This window comes from Sparus aurata, chromosome 11, assembly GCF_900880675.1.
Source record: "Sparus aurata chromosome 11, fSpaAur1.1, whole genome shotgun sequence".
Lineage (NCBI taxonomy): Eukaryota > Metazoa > Chordata > Actinopteri > Spariformes > Sparidae > Sparus > Sparus aurata.
In genome coordinates, this window is record NC_044197.1 from 646,029 (window position 1) to 663,930 (window position 17,902).

At 46.9% G+C, this 17,902-nt stretch overlaps 2 protein-coding genes across 4 annotated transcripts in view; one reads left to right on the forward strand and one right to left on the reverse strand.

The window, feature by feature from the left end:
* apc2 (APC regulator of WNT signaling pathway 2) overlaps positions 1-13,188 on the forward strand; it is a 13,920-nt gene extending 732 nt beyond the window's left edge. Inside the window, exons 2-7 of the mRNA XM_030433554.1 lie at positions 137-302; positions 705-1,110; positions 2,162-2,400; positions 2,808-3,002; positions 3,488-3,702; positions 4,534-13,188. Coding sequence (XP_030289414.1) covers positions 137-302; positions 705-1,110; positions 2,162-2,400; positions 2,808-3,002; positions 3,488-3,702; positions 4,534-10,045 — 6,733 coding nt within the window. The 3' untranslated portion in view covers positions 10,046-13,188. The remainder of the gene's footprint in view (positions 1-136; positions 303-704; positions 1,111-2,161; positions 2,401-2,807; positions 3,003-3,487; positions 3,703-4,533) is intronic.
* A 1,576-nt stretch (positions 13,189-14,764) lies between these two features.
* c11h19orf25 (chromosome 11 C19orf25 homolog) lies at positions 14,765-17,645 on the reverse strand. 3 transcript variants are annotated; one of them, XM_030432373.1, is made up of 3 exons: positions 17,450-17,645; positions 16,720-16,896; positions 14,765-15,293 (listed from the first exon to the last, which is right to left on the reverse strand). In XM_030432373.1, exons 2-3 carry the CDS (start codon positions 16,859-16,861, stop codon positions 15,088-15,090), a joined length of 348 nt encoding a protein of 115 aa, XP_030288233.1. In that variant the 5' UTR covers positions 16,862-16,896; positions 17,450-17,645; the 3' UTR covers positions 14,765-15,087. The 3 variants fall into 3 exon arrangements, with proteins under 3 accessions (XP_030288233.1, XP_030288232.1, XP_030288234.1); XM_030432372.1 differs by having other exon boundaries at positions 16,720-16,868; positions 17,450-17,634; XM_030432374.1 differs by having other exon boundaries at positions 14,765-15,266; positions 16,720-16,868; positions 17,450-17,622.
* Positions 17,646-17,902: the final 257 nt, after the last annotated feature.

Consider the following 17,902-nt stretch of genomic DNA (forward strand, 5'->3'; position numbering starts at 1 on the left):
CTCTCTCTCCATCTCTCTCTCTCTCCATCTCTCTCTCTCTCTCTCCATCTCTCCATCTCTCTCTCTCTCTCCCTCTCTCCATCTCTCCATCTCTCTGTCTCTCTGTCTCTCTGTCTCTCTCTCTCTCTCTCTCCCTCTCTCCATCTCTCCATCTCTCTGTCTCTCTGTCTCTCTCTCTCTGTCTCTCTCTTGTGTCCCTGCAGCTGTCCGGAGCTGAGAAGCCTCCTGCTGGAGAACCAGAGAACAACACGTCCTCGGCTGCAGCAGCAGGAGCAGACGGTGCAGCTGACGGAGGCAGCAAGGTGACACCTGCCTGCAGCACAGAGGCTTCATGAGGGTTAAATAAAGGGACATTACGTCAGTTTATAAAACTCTGGTAGAATTCAACTTTATCTCTCGATTCTAAAGGAAATCAAGAGAAACCTGCATCTGACGCAAAATACTTAAAGTAGCAGGAGTAAAAGTTCTCATTATGCAGAATGTGTCATTTCATGTGATTTACATATGTAATATTATTGGATTATTGTTCATCAGCAGGTGAAGGTGTTTAATTTCACATCAGTTATTAGATTATATTTAGTGTTAATAATCTGTGAAGTAAAGACAGCTGTCAGATAAATGTAGTGGAGTATAAAGTAATCCCCTCTGAGGTGTAATGAAGTAACAGAGTACTTGTTTGGACTCACTGTGGGCCGTCCCTGCAGGTGGAGATGGTGTTCTGGCTGCTCTCCATGCTCGCCAACAGAGATAAGGAGGAGATGTCTCGGACTCTTCTGGCTCTGTCCAGCTCTCAGGACAGCTGCATCGCCATGAGGAAGTCCGGCTGCGTCCCGCTGCTGGTCCAGATCCTGCACGAAGCTCCAGTTGGAGGCGGCGGATCAGGAGAGACCGCGGCTGGCGGGGCGACGACAGGCTGCAGCCGAGAGGCCAAATCCAGAGCCAGCGCCGCCCTCCACAACATCATCTACTCCCAGCAGGACGAGGGCCAGGCCCGCCGGGAGATGAGGGTGCTGCACATGCTGGAGCAGATCCGGACCTACTGCGACAGCGGCTGGGACTGGATCGAGAGCCACGCAGGAACACCTTCACCCGGAGGAACCAAAACCACTGGTGAGTCCAGATCCCTCCAGACCTCAAAGAACTAAAACCACCAGTGACTGTCAGCAGGGGTTCTGGTTCCTCCAGACTTCAGTATAAAGGAAGGTGGACGGCTCACAGTGGACTCAGTGATGGAATCACTTTCTATGAAGTAACACGAATTAGGAAAATGGAGGTGAAATCAAATGATTGATCAATGATTTGAATAATTTCAAGCAGATTTTATTGAAAAGTTGCGACCTGATGAGAACAGAATCAGGTTCCATCGTTCATCATTCACAACACGAGAACACGTCAGTTATTGTTTCAGGACGGCGTCAACGTTAAAAGACACAAAGAATAACTGATGAAAGAGATAAAAGACGGATTAATTTAATAAACCTGATTTATTAAAACGATCTCTGATAATCAGCTGAAGGAGACATTTCTGTTCCCTCTGGTCAAAATCTAAAATAAATCCCGGCCTCTCGGTGAACGACCGTGTGAAACATTTCATCCAGCACATGAACGCTGTAACATACCGCGGGTCAGCTGGGTCTCACAGGAGAACCAGTGAGATCCAGAATGAGTCTTTTTTCAGACAGAAACAAAAAGTTCTGGCTGCACATGATGAATGTCAGCTGGTGTTGATGAACATGTTGATGACCAGATGAACTGTTTCATGTGTCACGTTCATCAGATCTCTTCAGTTTATCACTTTTCATGGATGAATCAGTTACAATATCAATCCTGCTCAGATATGAAAGACTCTTATGAACCTTCTAACCTGATGTGTTGTTGAATATTCATGTTTAATTTAAGAGATTTATTCAGCAAATTAAGTGTTAATTTCAGCCCCACATCCACGGGACAGGGCCAGTATCTGAAGATCCAGCTCAGGATTTTATTGATCACCATCGAATCATTCAACTTTAGATCAGTTTGACTCAGAAACTCTTCAGTTCTTTTAAGCCCAGCATTCATACAGTGTGTTTATACCATGAAACCAATGAAGAGGAACATTATTCAGAGGAGTGTTGTTTATTCTCAGAGAACCTCCTGAAACTTTCTCTTCTCTGTTCAGACATCCCAGAACCTGTGGACCCTCAGATCTGTCAGGCCATGTGTGCCATCATGAAGCTGTCCTTTGAAGAGGAGTACCGACGCGCCATGAATGAATTGGGTGGTCTGCAGGTGGTGGCCGATCTGATCCACCTGGACCAGGACATGTACGGCATGCAGAACGACCCCATCAACATGGCACTGCGCCGCTACGCAGGGATGGCAGTGACCAACCTGACCTTCGGAGACGTCGTTAACAAGGTGCAGAGGACGAGACGCTGCGGTGTTAATGACAGCTGAACATCTGACAGCTGCAGAACCCAGAACACACACTCAGAGTTAACACACCACATTGTGACATTAGCATACTGTTAGCTGTAGTGTTAGCATTAAAATGTTAACCTTGATGTACTTGTTAGCATTTCTTAGAAACAGGAGCTACACCAGGTGGAACAGAGTAAATGTTGTCCAGTTTCAAACATTAGCATATTGTTAGCTATTGTGTTTGGGTTAGAAGTTAATTTAGTCTTAGTAATTTAGGTTAAACTGCACTAATGTAACTGACAGCATGATTCAGCAGCTCTATATCGACTGCACTGTGACAGACGGACCGAGCCGTGTCAGTCACTAAGTTCTGTTTGTTTGACCTCCACCTCGTCTTCCTTCAGGCCACTCTGTGCTCGAAGAAGAGCTGCCTCCAGGCTCTGGTGGCCCAGCTGGCCTCAGACAGCGAGGAGCTGCACCAGGTGGTCTCCAGCATCCTGAGGAATCTGTCGTGGAGGGCCGACATCAGCAGCAAGAAAGTCCTCCGAGACATCGGCTGTGTGTCCGCCCTGATGACCTGCGCCCTGCAGGCCACCAAGGTAACCAGATCAGACCCGCCCACAGGAGACAAACAGTAACAGGAGCAGATTTATCTGTTCTGATGGGAAGAATTTGTATATCTTGTAGATGATTTGTTGGTAGAAGTTACTTTATGAAACACTGGTGGGTTGTTGCTTAAAGCATTTTAGAGTTTCTTGTTGAGACAGTTGGACGTTATCATCAAGTGTTCTGCTTTAATGCCGACGTTATTCCCACTGTGATGGATTACAGGAGTGTCAGCCTGAAAACACACTAAAAACCACCATAGTTGAAGCTGTATGACTCGGTCCTGTTTAGGATTCTGTCAGTGACTTTCATGGAGGTTCTCAGTGTTTAATCAGTGAGAAGTTCTGAGGCAACCGGACTTGTTTCAGTCTGGTTGCCTCTGATACAGAACTTCTCACTGCTTTGAGTTTAGATGAATGAATGTATTTTCTGTGTTTTGTAAATGCGCACTAATCAAACCTTTTTGTTGGTCTTGCAGGAGTCGACCTTGAAGAGTCTCCTGAGCGCTCTGTGGAATCTGTCGGCTCACAGCATCGACAACAAGGTGGCGATCTGTTCGGTGGACGGAGCTCTGGGCTTCCTGGTCAGCACGCTGACGTACCGATGTCAGACCAACTCACTCGCCATCATCGAGAGCGGCGGAGGGATCCTTCGAAACGTGTCGAGTCTGGTCGCCACGCGAGAAGACTACAGGTGAGTGTCTGAGACTCCAACACTCTCCGACACGTGTACAAAGAAAATGTCTTATTGTTTAGAACACATTTTAATTCTTTGAATTGTAAATAGTTTTACTAAAATTCAGTTGGAGTCTTATGTTACGTGTCACGCTGGGTTTTCTGTATGTTTAAGCTCATTTATTATATAAATAAACTACCATGCTAACTGTTTCACAGCACAGCAGCAGCTTCAGTCTGTTTTCTTACCTTACATGCAGCCGTTGGCTTCTATTGATCTCTGTACAATATGAAAATCAATCTGTAGAGAACACAGTTGAGATATTGTCTGATGCGATTGTCACTTTGAAAAATAATGCTGTGCACAATTTTCTAATCAACCTCAAATTACTGCAGCTAGCACAGTGAAATCAATGGAACCCAATAGAGATGTGTAAGGAAGGAAAAAATAGATAATAGGATGAAGAGCAGATTAATTATCGTATCAGTGATTTTCTGTAAGATTTCTGAAAAAGAAAATAATTTTAAAATGAGCTGCTGTGGCTCCGATGCAGCGTCCTCTCACACAATGTCCCGCCCACAACACCACCTGATTGGTAACACGTCACGATGAATGACCTATAAACTCAGAGTAATCTGAATCTGCAAAGTAACTGAGAGGAAGAATACGAACATTACTTGTCTGATCATCGGTATCAGTCGACGCCTCTAAAGAAAGAATCAGTTATTTATATCAAAATGAGCCAAAACATGCAAAACTTAAAATAAATATTAACTGTGAGAAGCAAAACTGTGCTTCATCTTAACGTTATGAAATTAATACAAAGACTTTTGCTTTCGTTCTTCGCAGGCAAATCCTCCGAGACCACAACTGCCTCCACACGCTGCTGCAGCACCTGCGCTCACACAGCCTGACCATAGTGAGCAACGCCTGCGGGACTCTCTGGAACCTTTCTGCCCGGAGTCCAAAAGACCAGGAGCTGCTGTGGGACCTCGGGGCCGTTAGCATGCTCCGCAACCTGATCCACTCCAAGCACAAGATGATAGCCATGGGCAGCGCCGCAGCTTTGAGGAACCTCCTCACCAACAGACCCCTGAAATATAAGGATGCTGCGGTCGTATCGCCTGGCTCCTGCATGCCCTCCCTCTACATGAGGAAGCAGAAGGCTCTGGAGGCAGAGCTGGACGCCAAACACCTCGCAGAGACTTTCGATACCCTTGAGAAGCAGAGCCCCAAACACTTGACCTTCAACAAGCCACTACGGCACATTGAGAGTCTGGCAAAGGATTACGCATCCGATTCTGGTTGTTTTGATGACGACGAGGCCCCGAACGTCTCCAGTAGCCTGGACACTGGGAGCTTCTCTATGCTGTCCATGTTCCTTACCAACTCTAACTTCCTGCAAAACCAGCCACGTAAAAGGGACAACGAACCCGAGAGAGACGTAGAGCCGCCTCAGATGGCCGAGAAGAGACGTGCACCTCCTGATGATGTCGTATCTGCCGCTGCAGAGAAGTTAGCAAAAAAGATCACCAATACGGTTGCAAAGATCGACAGGTTGGTGGAGGACATCACCATGCACACATCCTCAGAGGACAGTTTCAGCCTCAGCTCTGAGGACCACCTGGCAGACTGGCCTTACGGTCTAGATGAACTCAATGAAGCCAGGGCGAAATCATGCTCCCCCTGCCGTCTCTCTGATACCAGCAGCTTGGCCCAAAGAGAACGCCTCAGCAGAGCCCACGCACTCCTGCGTCTCAAAACTGCCCATACGAGTGTGTCAACAGACAGCCTGAACAGTGGAAGCACCAGCGATGGCTACTGCGGCAGCAAAGACCAGATGCGACCTGCTCCAAGAGCTCTAATGCTGCAACAACGACCCAACCAGCTCGATCTCAAGGTGGCTCATCAAGACTACCTGGGGCCGTCTGTCCTGAATGAGACTAACCAGCATGATATTCCTGAGAGAGATTCTGTGGACAACAAAGTGTTGAAAGCTCTTGAGTTCAGCAGCACAGATGCAGAAAAGAACCAGGATCAAGCAGTCCAGTCACCTGTCAGTGCATCCACTAAAGTCTCCTCTGATGTCAGCATGACTTCGATTAAACTGTCTCCTTCTTATCAACAGGTCCCGCTCATTCAGAGTGTGGCCAAATTCGGTGTAGCAAAGACGGCCATCAATGTTCAGGCTGCCCAAGCAATGAGGAGGCAAGCATGGGTACCAACTGTGATGACCGGGGGGAGCATCACAAAGTTCTCTCCAATGTCATCAACCAGAAGCCCGACCATTGGGACGATGGAGACAGTCCAGAAATACTCGGTGGAGAATACCCCGATCTGCTTCTCCCGCTGCAGTTCACTGTCCTCCCTCTCCTCAGGCGACGGAGCGCTGGATGGACAAAGTGAAAACGAGCTTGAGAGTGACTCCTCATTAGAAATAATAGAAGTGGAGGATGAAGAAGTGGTGAAGAGACCTGAAGAGGATGAAACCTTGGAGGATCTGAGTGACAGTCAGCTGCTGATGACCGACTCAAAGACGTTTCCCAGCAAAGAAACAGATCCCATCGAGATCCCCTGTCCTGCCAAAAGAGAAAAGGTTTTCCTCAGAGCAGCTTCACCTGGCGTACTTGAAGACAGATCTCCATCCAGTTCATCTGAGAACTACATACACGAGACTCCGCTGGTGATGAGTCGCTGCAGCTCGGTCAGTTCACTGGGCAGCTTTGAGTCTCCATCTATTGCCAGCTCCATCCAAAGTGATCCATGCAGCGAGATGATCGACGGAACAATAAGCCCAAGTGATCTTCCTGACAGCCCCGGGCAGACAATGCCTCCCAGCCGCAGTAAAACTCCATGTTGCATTGAGGCAAACGGCCCAGAAACCCAGCCCGCAGGAATATCAGGCCAGTGGGAAAGCAGCCTGCGAAAGTTCATGGAGATCGCAGACTCCAAGGAGAGGTTCAACCTTCCTCCTGACCTGGACACCATGATCTACTTCACTGTGGAAAAGCCCACTGAGAACTTCTCTTGTGCTTCGAGTTTAAGCGCTCTGCCTCTTCACGAACACTACATACAGAAAGATGTGGAGCTGAAACTGACGCCTCTACTCCAGCAAAATGACAAGAATCTTCCTTTCCCTGACGAGGACGAGCAGGGATTCGACCACGGGGAGAGATACAGTGAGGGCAACTCAGACGACGACATAGAAATCTTAAAGGAATGCATCAACTCAGCAATGCCCTCCAAGTTCAGAAAAGTAAGACCTTCCCTGATGACAACCATCTCTCCTCATATTCTCAACTCCCAGAACCGAAAACAAATTCATCTCCCCGTGTACATGATGCTCCCCAATGGCAAAACCCAAATCTGTCCTGGGAGGAGAATCGTCATTCCACAAAAGGACGTCAAATATGATGATTCATCCTTCACTGATTCTGCAGAAGGCACACCTGTCAACTTCTCCAGCACAACATCATTAAGTGACGAAACACTGAAGTATCCGGTGAAAGAGAGGGGCGCTAACGACTGCACAGCTAAAGGTATGAACAAACAGGAAGTGCTCGACGATGAAGCAAAGAGGATCGAAGACTTGAGGATATTTTCACACTTCCACAAACCCAACAGGATGACCTACCCGCCTGAGATACAAGTGAACCGAACAACCAAACACGTCATTCCCACTCAGAGGGTGCTGATGCAAAGCAAAGAGGTAGCTGACAGAGTGGCAAGCCAAAGAAATCGTGATCAGTCTCCTAACCAACAAAAGAGGAGGCAAGGTCAAGGCCCGGTCAGGACACTGGAGCTGCCCGTCATCAAGCAGAACACAGACAGTAACCTTAACGTGCGATCACGAAAAGGAATCCTTCGACATTCTTCAGAGGACGTCTATGATGACGAAAATGAAAAAGGTGAAGCAATGAAACGAATGAGTAGAAAACAGATCAGGGAGGCGAGCAGAAACACTCTCTCCCGGAGCATGACGAATATTGGCAGGATTGATAATTCTCAAGGGAAGTCCAGAGGGTTCCACAGGATCAAACAGAATCTGATAAAGGATGAATCCATTGGATGTTACTCACTCAGCTCCTCCCTCAGTTCACTGAGTGATGCTGAGTTTGAGGATCATAAATCAAAAGCCCAACAAATATGGTACAAAAACAGACACAACAAAACACTGAACATGGCGCAACAAACGAAGACTCTGAACATTCACAGCCAGTACGAAGAGCCGAGCTCGCCGAGCTCAGTCAGCATGGATTCAGAGGATGACCTCCTTCAGAAATGCATCACGTCTGCCATGCCCAAGCAGAGAAGGAAGCTCGCTGCCAGGAAGAAGAAAGCAGAAAATACTCACAAACAAAAGGCCTGTGATGGGTGGGACATGGACGAGGAAATGGACAGTGACGACACAGCATGGGATAAAGATTCAGACCTCAACAGTGTTGAATGGAGAGCCATACAAGAAGGTGCTAACTGTGTTGTCACTGGGCTGCAGGCCTCAAAGTCTCAAGAGCCATCCTCTGAAGAGACTGAATCTGTCCTGTCATTCATGTCGACATCCAGCTTTACGCCCAAAGAAAGGAAGTTTGCTAAAGACAAAAAGGCAAATAAACCTCTCGACTTCGCTCAGCGCAAGCCAGTTCCAAACTTACCCGTGGTTTTCAGAGGCAGGACCGTCATCTACACTCCCAAAAAAGAGACTGCGCCATCACAAAGACCTCCTCCCAGAAGAGTACCATCCAAGACAGATGCTCCAAAGAACCCAAGCCTCGCCCAGCACAGATCAAAAAGCCTTCACCGATTAGGCCACCCCCAGGACATTGAACTGTCTTTGCCAAAGAGGAGCTCTACTCCACCTCCAAGGATACCAAAAAGTTCATCCTCTGGATCATCACAAAGCTCTACACCATCCAAACACTCTCAGAAGAAGATAACATCCCCAACTCAGACGAATAAAAACATCCAGAAAAAGAATACCTCACCAACAAGCAGCCCGCCAGCTAGTAGTCCCCCTGAGAGAAAGGGACGCTCTCCTGTGGTCAACCAGAATGAAAAATCTCCTCCACCTAAAACTCAGAAGTCGCCTGTCAGAATCCCTTTTATGCAAACTTCAGTCAGACCCAGACCTCTGTCTCCTCTGGTGACAAACCAAGGAACCGGCAGACCAACCAATCAGACCAACGGGAAAAGGGTTCCACCAGGCAGTCGACTTGAACTGGTCAGGATGACTTCTGTCCATTCAAGTGGGGGTGAGTCTGATCGCAATGGATTTCTGAGACAGCTGACGTTCATTAAGGAATCCAAGACTCCGCTGAGACGAGATGGCTCTGCACGCAACACGCCCGGATCTCAGAATGGATCCCCCCGCAGAGCAGCTCCTGCAGCTTCAGCTGTCTTCCTGTGCTCATCACGCTGTCAGGAACTGAAGGCAGCAGTGCAAACCCAGAGAAGGGTGCAAGTAAAAGGTCCAGGACAAGCTCAGCAAGTCCAGAGGCCAGAAGATAGACAGAGGCAGACATCAACAGTCTCTAGAGCAGCCTCCAGTGAAAGAGACCTTTCTGCAAGACGCCCGGGGAGGAGAACCAGCTCTGAAAGCCCCTGCAGGGTGGCTCAGCGAAATGGACCTGGCAGAGTGTCTGGAGCCAGGCAGCAACAAGACAAAGAAACCTTTAAACGTCACGCCTCATCACCGAGCATAAACATACTGAGCCGAGTGACCAGCCGCTCTTCCCTTCGCTCTTCATCATCGGATTCAAGCGGAAGAGCAAAGAGCGAGGATGACACAAAGAAAAAAGGGCAGAGATCTGCATCTCGGCTTAATGACAGAGTCACTTGGAGGAGGATCAGGGATGAAGATGTACCTCAGATCTTGAAAAGCACTCTGCCAGCCAATGCATTACCTCTGGTGCCTTCTCCTGATGGGGAAAAGCCGAAGCTACCAGCTCTTCCAGGAAAACTGCCAACCATTCTACTTGCTTCTCGTAAGACAAGCGACGCAACAGTCCAGACAGAAGACTTCTCGAGCAACAAGACCAACTCGAGCACCTCTCCGTCGGCTGAAGCAGCTCAGGTGATCTCGGAGGAAGTGGCACGACTGGCGCTTCTCAGAAAGATCAGTGCCGCCTCTGGGAGTAACCTCCAGGATGGAGATTCAGACGGCTCCCTGAGGAGCACCGTCTCCACGGGAACATCAGACAGCCACGTGGGCGGAGTCGTCCATTTCCGCCAAGGATCCCCCAGCAAGGCCGCCCGAGTCTCTCCATTTAATTACACCCCAAGCCCCATGACCTGCTGCCTGCAAGACGCACAGAGCCAAGCAGCCACAATCAACGAGAAGTCAGGGGAGAAAACTGAATCGTAGGACGGTCAGACGACTGGACGGTGTTCCTGTATGAAACTCAGCACTCAGGTGGACAGACTGGGAGTGTGCTGGTCCCTATACCTCGGGAATTGACCCTTTACTTTCCCCATTGACTGCATTCAAATGTTTCTCTCGGAACAATTGCTCACAGCTTCCATCGACCATTCACACAGGGTTGGATGTATGCATTGAGACAAGTCTGACACGAGCAGACCATCAGTAACTTTCAGAGATGCACTTCAGAGAAAAATCTCACCCCAAATGGAAAGTGCATCTTTTTGTACTTTTTTGTATTTGTAGATGAATCATTGCCTGGTAGAACTTTAGAGAAAACAAAACGCAAATGACAATGAACCTGAGTTCAGCACATAAATCATCCTCGGTCTCCTGGACGGAACGGACAGAAGAACAATATTATGCAAACTTTTGAAGGATAACTCAGTTGGACTTTTACCTGAGGAAGGTAAGAACTGTGGCGGACTGTTGACAGACTCACTGAGGACACAAACACTGACATGTAAAGTCTTTTTTTACATACAGTCATCAAAGCTTTGGGCCGTTGCCTCACCAACACAAACTGAATACGATACACTGTTAGCCTTTCCTGTTACGTACATGGAGGCCAGAGGGGTTGTGGGTAAATCTGTGGTGAAGCATTTCTTTAAATTAATATTAGAGCTGTTTTTATTCCATCTGTCTTTGTTCTTACGACACAATCTTTTTAATATGTGTTACAGGTTCCAGGAATAAAAGCTCGATCAGTACAAAACTTAAAGGTGAAATATGTAAGAACTCCAGTTTAAACATTTAAAAAATCAAAATCATCACAACATTGTGAAGAAATAACAGAGATATCTACTGAAGTTAGCATGCTAACCAGCTAGCCCTGGGCCTGAAAACCAAATATTCTGTAATAGCATCAAGACTTACCCAGACAGCTAATATAGCTAACAAGCTAATGGCAGCTACAGTCATGGACATACAGAATACAGTCGGCAGCAGTTAGCAGACGGCGTGCTGCACTCTGTATGTTTGGAGAATGAAATCGACAAAATCTTACATATCGCACCTTTAATCCTTCAACTCAAAGTTTAGCAAACAAAAAACAAACAGTTAAGTCGACACACGAGTCAGTATTAAAGGTCAGTGCTGCTCATTATGATTCAGTATTTCCCTGAAGCAGCTAACAGGGCGAACACACGCACACATATTATGGGATTGTTGTCGTGGTATAAACGGCAGGTCGCTCTGCTCGTATTAATCTGAGGATATGATTCATCACAACTCTTCACCCGACACCGGCTGGACTCCACTTCCATCACCGCTGCAGAAAATATTACAGCCAACAGCATCGTGATTAAACTCTCAGCTGATTGGGTGTCACGTCTCTCTCTCCTGTCTCTCTCTCAGTTAGTGTTGTAAATAACATGCAGATATACAAAATCTCCAAAGCTTCCCGGTGGGCAAATGAATCTGTGTTGCTCCCTGACAGCATGCCGATATATTCACCGACTGTACGCACACCTGGTAACTTTGTGGACGGATGGCGGCGACGTCGTCATTCAGTGGGTAAATACTTTGACGCCCGGTGAGAGCATTACTAGCCATCTGTATTCAAGTGCCGCAAAGAACTATAATGCTATAAAGTGTCAGCGTAGATGAACAGAGCCTCCGTTAATCGAATGTGATGACATTATATTTGTGTTTGCTACTAGTCAGACACTTTGCTGTTGAATATTTCCTGTCAAGAAACACAACGATTCACTGGACAGCTGGTTGACTCGATGGACGCGTGTCCTTACAGACGTTATCCTCTCGAAGTCTTTATAACGTGTTAATATCTGCTTAACTGTGTTGCTGTAAAAGTAGTGATAGGTCGAGAAGAAGTCGAATATAAAGACGATGAATATTCTCTGTAGTTGTACCATCACTCCTCCATGTGTGCTCGGAGATCTACGACAGCAGACTGCTGCACCGAACAACATTAGTCTACATTAAGGGGCTGTTAATTCACAAAAACAAGGTTTTATATTCACTACCGTCACCATACTGTACTTCCAAAGCATGTTTTGAGTATGAATAAATCCCAAGTAGCTTCTGAATGCAAACCTTTCAAGTCCCACTGAACATTGTGAGACATGGAAGTGATAGAAAATCTGCATCTTTACAGTATCAAACACTCAGCAGCTGTACGGCGATCAGTGAGGTCAACACGAGGTTTAGCTTGTGAAATGATCAGAGACGATTACAGTGGTTTTATATAAAACTAAAAATCTCAACATCTGCATAAATTCATGCACAAATTATATCAACAGTGTTGCACAAAGAATAAAAACTGCCTGCTGGGGAAATGTCTTCAAGCAGAAAACTGTGATGCTGAAGTTACAAATAAAAACACAAAAGTTTTGTTTAGTTTGACAAATGTTTGGCATTAGTTAAAGACACAATATGTAGAAAATGTTGTTTAAAACATTCAGAAAACAAACACAGTCATCAACAAAATGTGAAGATAGAAAAGTTCCGACGTTATGTCAAAGACGTCTGGACCGTACGGCAGAAACACGACTCCAGATCAGCATGTTAGCTGCACACTGAACTGATCTCGCTAGCAGCAGTTAGCGGTCACTCTACATGACGCTCACTATACGACGGACTGGTTTATATACGACCACAGAACCTGAACTTCCCTCTGATCATTTCACAGAGTCAAAATCTTTTGTCTCTTGTTTGAGTTCGTAGCTGTAAAAGTTTGATTTCTTCACATTTTCTTTGAGCGTTTGATCCTGGAAAGATCTGGATTATTTTGTAACAGCCCCTAAAAGTCCGATCAGGATGTTCGTCCGCCATCGCCGTCAGTGACCTTGTTCACGTCCGGCTGCAGACCAGATTTTAGACGAGTTTTAAATAACGTAGCTTCTGCTTTGCATTTAGCGTTTTCCAATTTAAAACTAAATATTTAACTGTTGAGGGTGAAATTAATCTGGACGTGCATGTGACTGAGTCAGTGATGAGGTGACGAGGCTGCAGCCTGCTGAGCGTGAACGAGGCCACGGAGGCGTATGGCGCCATGTGAAATAGACAAAGCAACAGAGGTGTGTCATAATAAATGTTTTCATCCAATAAAAGTGACGTGTTTCATTAAAGCGCCGTGTCGACTCTCCTTCATACAGACGCAGGTGTGACTGTGTTTTTATTTGTTCCTGTCTGCAAACGTTCAGTTTGTTCAGACTGAACATGAAGTTTCAAACATCACCAGTTTCTTTTGTCACGATTCAGAAAATTAGAAGATCTGATACGTTTTAAACGACGTGTCACAATTTGGATGCTGAGTAACAAATCAGACATGTTGGTTCTAGTTTCTTTTTCAGAGATCCTGTATTGATTTGTTGTGAGGAGGGTTCACTCTGATCAGAGAAACTAACTTTGTGACAAACTGAGTTTCTCTCTCTCGTCTTCTATCGTTGAGTCCCTGAAGGCTGTTTGATCACTTTTTTGTGAATAGTAACTTTTGAAAAAGTCACCAGGATAAAGTTGAGCTTTTTAAAGACGAGTTTGTGAGGAGCTGCTGATCTGAACTGATCCACCATGTGACTAAAGCTGAAGCTCAGATAACTTTTAAAGGGATGTGATGATGTAGATTAAAACTTACTCTGACAGATGTTGTGATTCATGTTCAGCAGGAAGAATCATTTTACATCAGTTTGGATTTTGACTGATTATTAAGATCCTGATGATGTGACGTCTGCGGGTCGGCTCATCTCTGCGGTTCTACAGAACCTCATTATGAAGCCGTTTGCCTCAGTTCACCTTCAGCTGCAGGATGCTGGAACACATCTGATCAATACTGCAACATGAAACACCTGAACAGATCCATTGATCAGACTAAATGATCTAATATCAGATTTAACAATATCAATATAAGATTCTTGCTACTTTTTGTTTTTCTGTGCATGAAGTTAATTTGCTGACTTGACACTTCGGTCCTGTGATGCTGCAGCGATGAAGTGAAGCCTCGTTAACGCTCATCAGAACCTCACAGCTCTGATCTAATTAAAGCACCGGGTCACGTTAGGAACAGAAGATATTATCATCACAAGCAGAACATGATTCAGTGTCTTATGACAGCTGACTGACAGAACCTGACCCAGAATAGTTCTGTTAAACTGCAGTGCTGCACCACAGCCAGCAGATGTCGCTAACGTGACCGCGTCATCACTGCAGCTCAACACAGAGCTGCAGTGATGACGTGTCTGTAGCTAACTGCAGTTAGCATCTCTCTGGTTCCTCTGATTATTGATCTGAATTCTGGATTATTACAGAAAATAATCTGTGTCAAACACAAGGTTCTGACCCGTCCAGGTTCTGTTGATCCAGATAATCTCCTCAGATTAACTGTTTGAAGCTAAATTAAATGTGTAGCAGTAAGAAGCTAATGCTAGGCTACAAACAGATGACATCATGGTCACATGACTGAAACGTCACCACCACTAAGAGTCTTACTGCACAATTACTATCCAGGTTTTCCATAAACTGATCAATGTACAAGTTGTAAAGTCAGAGTTAGAACAGTGTGTAACTGTTGTTTCAACACCAGCGATCTGGATCTTACTTTCAGGAACACACACACACACACACACAGTCTCTCACACACACACACACACACACAGTCTTTCTCTCACACACACACACACACTCTTTACAAACGCTCCTACAGCACACTTTGTTACACTCAGTTTATTACAGATTTAACAGGTGATGATGTCAGAGATGTATCATCACAGCTGATATTTACATATTGATACATTAATATATTGATGAGTGATTGAAATGTGAGCATCTGTCAGCTGTATTAAATCACCATCAGTACAAAGCGAACCTCTCCACTGACATCAGAACATTGCCAGCTGTGAGGTCGGAGGTCAGCGGTCAGCGGGCGGCCCGGCTCAAGGGCACTCTGGCAGGTTTGATCTGATCCAGCGTCAGCAGGTCCTCCGGAGCTGAGAGCTTCCGACAGAGAAGAGTCAGTCAGAGGAGGTGTGGAGTCAGAGTGTTTGACCTTTGACCTCTGCCACCGCTTCCTCCAGCTGCTCGCCCGCCGCTCGGAGCTCCTCCCTCTGCTGCAGCAGCCGACCACGAGCCTCCTGCAGCCGTTCGTTCAGCTCCAGGTACCGACGGCACTGCTGGAACCTCGACTCCAGGTCGCCCTCTGCAGGCCGCGAGTCTGAGGAGGAGCAGGACAGGCGGTAAACTGCAGGAGAACAGGCAGTAAACTACAGGAGAACAGGTGGGAAACTACAGGAGAGAGGCGGTAAGCTGCAGGAGAACAGGCGGTAAACTACAGGAGAGAGGCGGTAAGCTGCAGGAGAACAGGCGGTAAACTACAGGAGAGAAGCGGTAAACTACAGGAGAACAGGCGGTAAACTACAGGAGGACAGGCGGTTAACTGCAGGAGAACAGGCGGTAAACTACAGGAGGACAGGCGGTTAACTGCAGGAGAACAGGCAGTAAGCTGCAGGAGAACAGGCGATAAGCTGCAGGAGAACAGGCGGTAAACTACAGGAGAGAGGCGGTAAACTACGGGAGGACAGGCGGTAAACTGCAGGAGGACAGGCGGTAAACTACAGGAGAGAAGCGGTAAACTACAGGAGAACAGGCGGTAAACTACAGGAGGACAGGCGGTTAACTGCAGGAGAACAGGCAGTAAGCTGCAGGAGAACAGGCGATAAGCTGCAGGAGAACAGGCGGTAAACTACAGGAGAGAGGCGGTAAACTACGGGAGGACAGGCGGTAAACTGCAGGAGGACAGGCGGTAAACTACAGGAGAGAGGCGGTAAGATGCAGGAGAACAGGCGGTAAACTACAGGAGAGAGGCGGTAAGATGCAGGAGAACAGGCGGTAAGCTACAGGAGACAGGCGGTAAGCTGCCGGAGGACAGGCAGAAAACTGCAGGAGACAGGCGGGAAACTATAGGAGGACAGGCGGTAAACTGGAGGAGAACAGTTGGTAAGCTGCAGGAAAACAGTCGGTAAGCTGCAGGAGAACAGTTGGTAAGCTGGAGGAGAACAGTCAGTAAGCTGGAGGAGAACAGGCGGTAAACTACAGGAGGACAGGCAGTAAACTGCAGGAGAACAGTTGGTAAGCTGCAGGAAAACAGTCGGTAAGCTGCAGGAGAACAGTCAGTAAGCTGGAGGAGAACAGGCGGTAAACTGCAGGAGAACAGGCGGTAAGCTGCAGGAGAACAGTCGGTAAACTGCAGGAGGACAGTCAGTAAGCTGGAGGAGAACAGGCGGTAAACTACAGGAGGTGAACAGTCGGTAAGCTGCAGGAGAACAGTCAGTAAGCTGGAGGAGAACAGGCGGTAAGCTGCAGGAGAACAGTCAGTAAGCTGGAGGAGAACAGGCGGTAAGCTGCAGGAGAACAGGCGGTAAACTGGAGGAGAACAGGCGGTAAACTACAGGAGGACAGGCGGTAAACTGCAGGAGAACAGTTGGTAAGCTGCAGGAAAACAGTCGGTAAGCTGCAGGAGAACAGTCAGTAAGCTGGAGGAGGACAGGCGGTAAACTGGAGGAGAACAGTCAGTAAACTTATAAACATTGTGTAGGTATTATTTGTGTATATGGTAACAGTACTGAAGGTGAATGACGTCATTTTAAAGCAGCTGCAGCTGGACTCACCTGGTCCAGTCTGGTCCAGGATGCTGAAGACCGGGTCGTCTGGAGCGGCTCTGCTGATGTCCTCCAGGATCTGCTCCACACTGGGAGGTTCGGGACGGCTCGGCAGAACAACCCGCTTCTTGCTTTTGGACCCGATGTTCATCCTGCAGCTGGACACGGAGCGACCATGACGTTAGTCTGAGCGGAAATGACGTGTTCGATTGTTCCGTGTGTCTGCACTGATCCGTCATATCAAACATCATATTCTGCATGTTTACATCCGGTCTGTGGTGCTAATGAGCCCAGTCACCGCCAGACCTCGGTTCAATATTACATTAAAATTAAGGAACAACTACATCATTAAATTCTCGGATCACATCGACACGTAGCCGATGAATAAACATTCCAGGATAACTCCGTCTTACTGCTCGTGTAGGTTTACAAGTAAGAAAAGAGCTTTAGTGGTTTAATTAACTGTTGCTCTCAGTTTTCGTGCAGCTCAACACGTCTATAGTTTTGTCCAAGTTAGCAAGCTAACGTTTAATCAGTCTGGTGGTGGAAATAAGTTGCAGCCCGGTGAAATATTTCTGAGCCGAATACAACAGAAAGCCAATAAGATCCATAAAATATATTCAGTATTGACAGAAGACAGCGTTACATCTGCCCACAAGGAGTTATAGTTTAAATTTCGCAACCGTTATATGGAATACGGTGTTCTGTTCGAACCAGCCAGATTCTCTGTAACGCTTACCAGGTTCCGGTCGTGTTGAGGTAGAAACAGCACTTATCCGGACTGTTTCCTGTAGCATGAACCGGACAGAAGGACGGTGAATAACCGAACCCAGCCGAACACTCAGTCAGGTTAGCAAACAGAACCAAAGTCTGCTGGACAGACGTAACAACGTGTCACCTGCTACGTCACGACGTGAAAGCCGACGCAGAGTCCACGGCTTCACGTAACGTCATGACGTGTCTCTTCTAAAAGAGTTGAGACCTGCTGATGTTGAATTATTCCGGACTCTTTAACTTGATCACAGCAGTTTGATCATTAAGATGCTGGGACACTTTTACAATGACACAGAACTGGACCTGGAGTTCAGTTTGGGTCAGAATCAGGCCACAGAACTGGACCTGGAGTTCTGTTTGGGTCAGAATCAGGCCACAGAACTGGACCTGGAGTTCTGTTTGGGTCAGAATCAGGCCT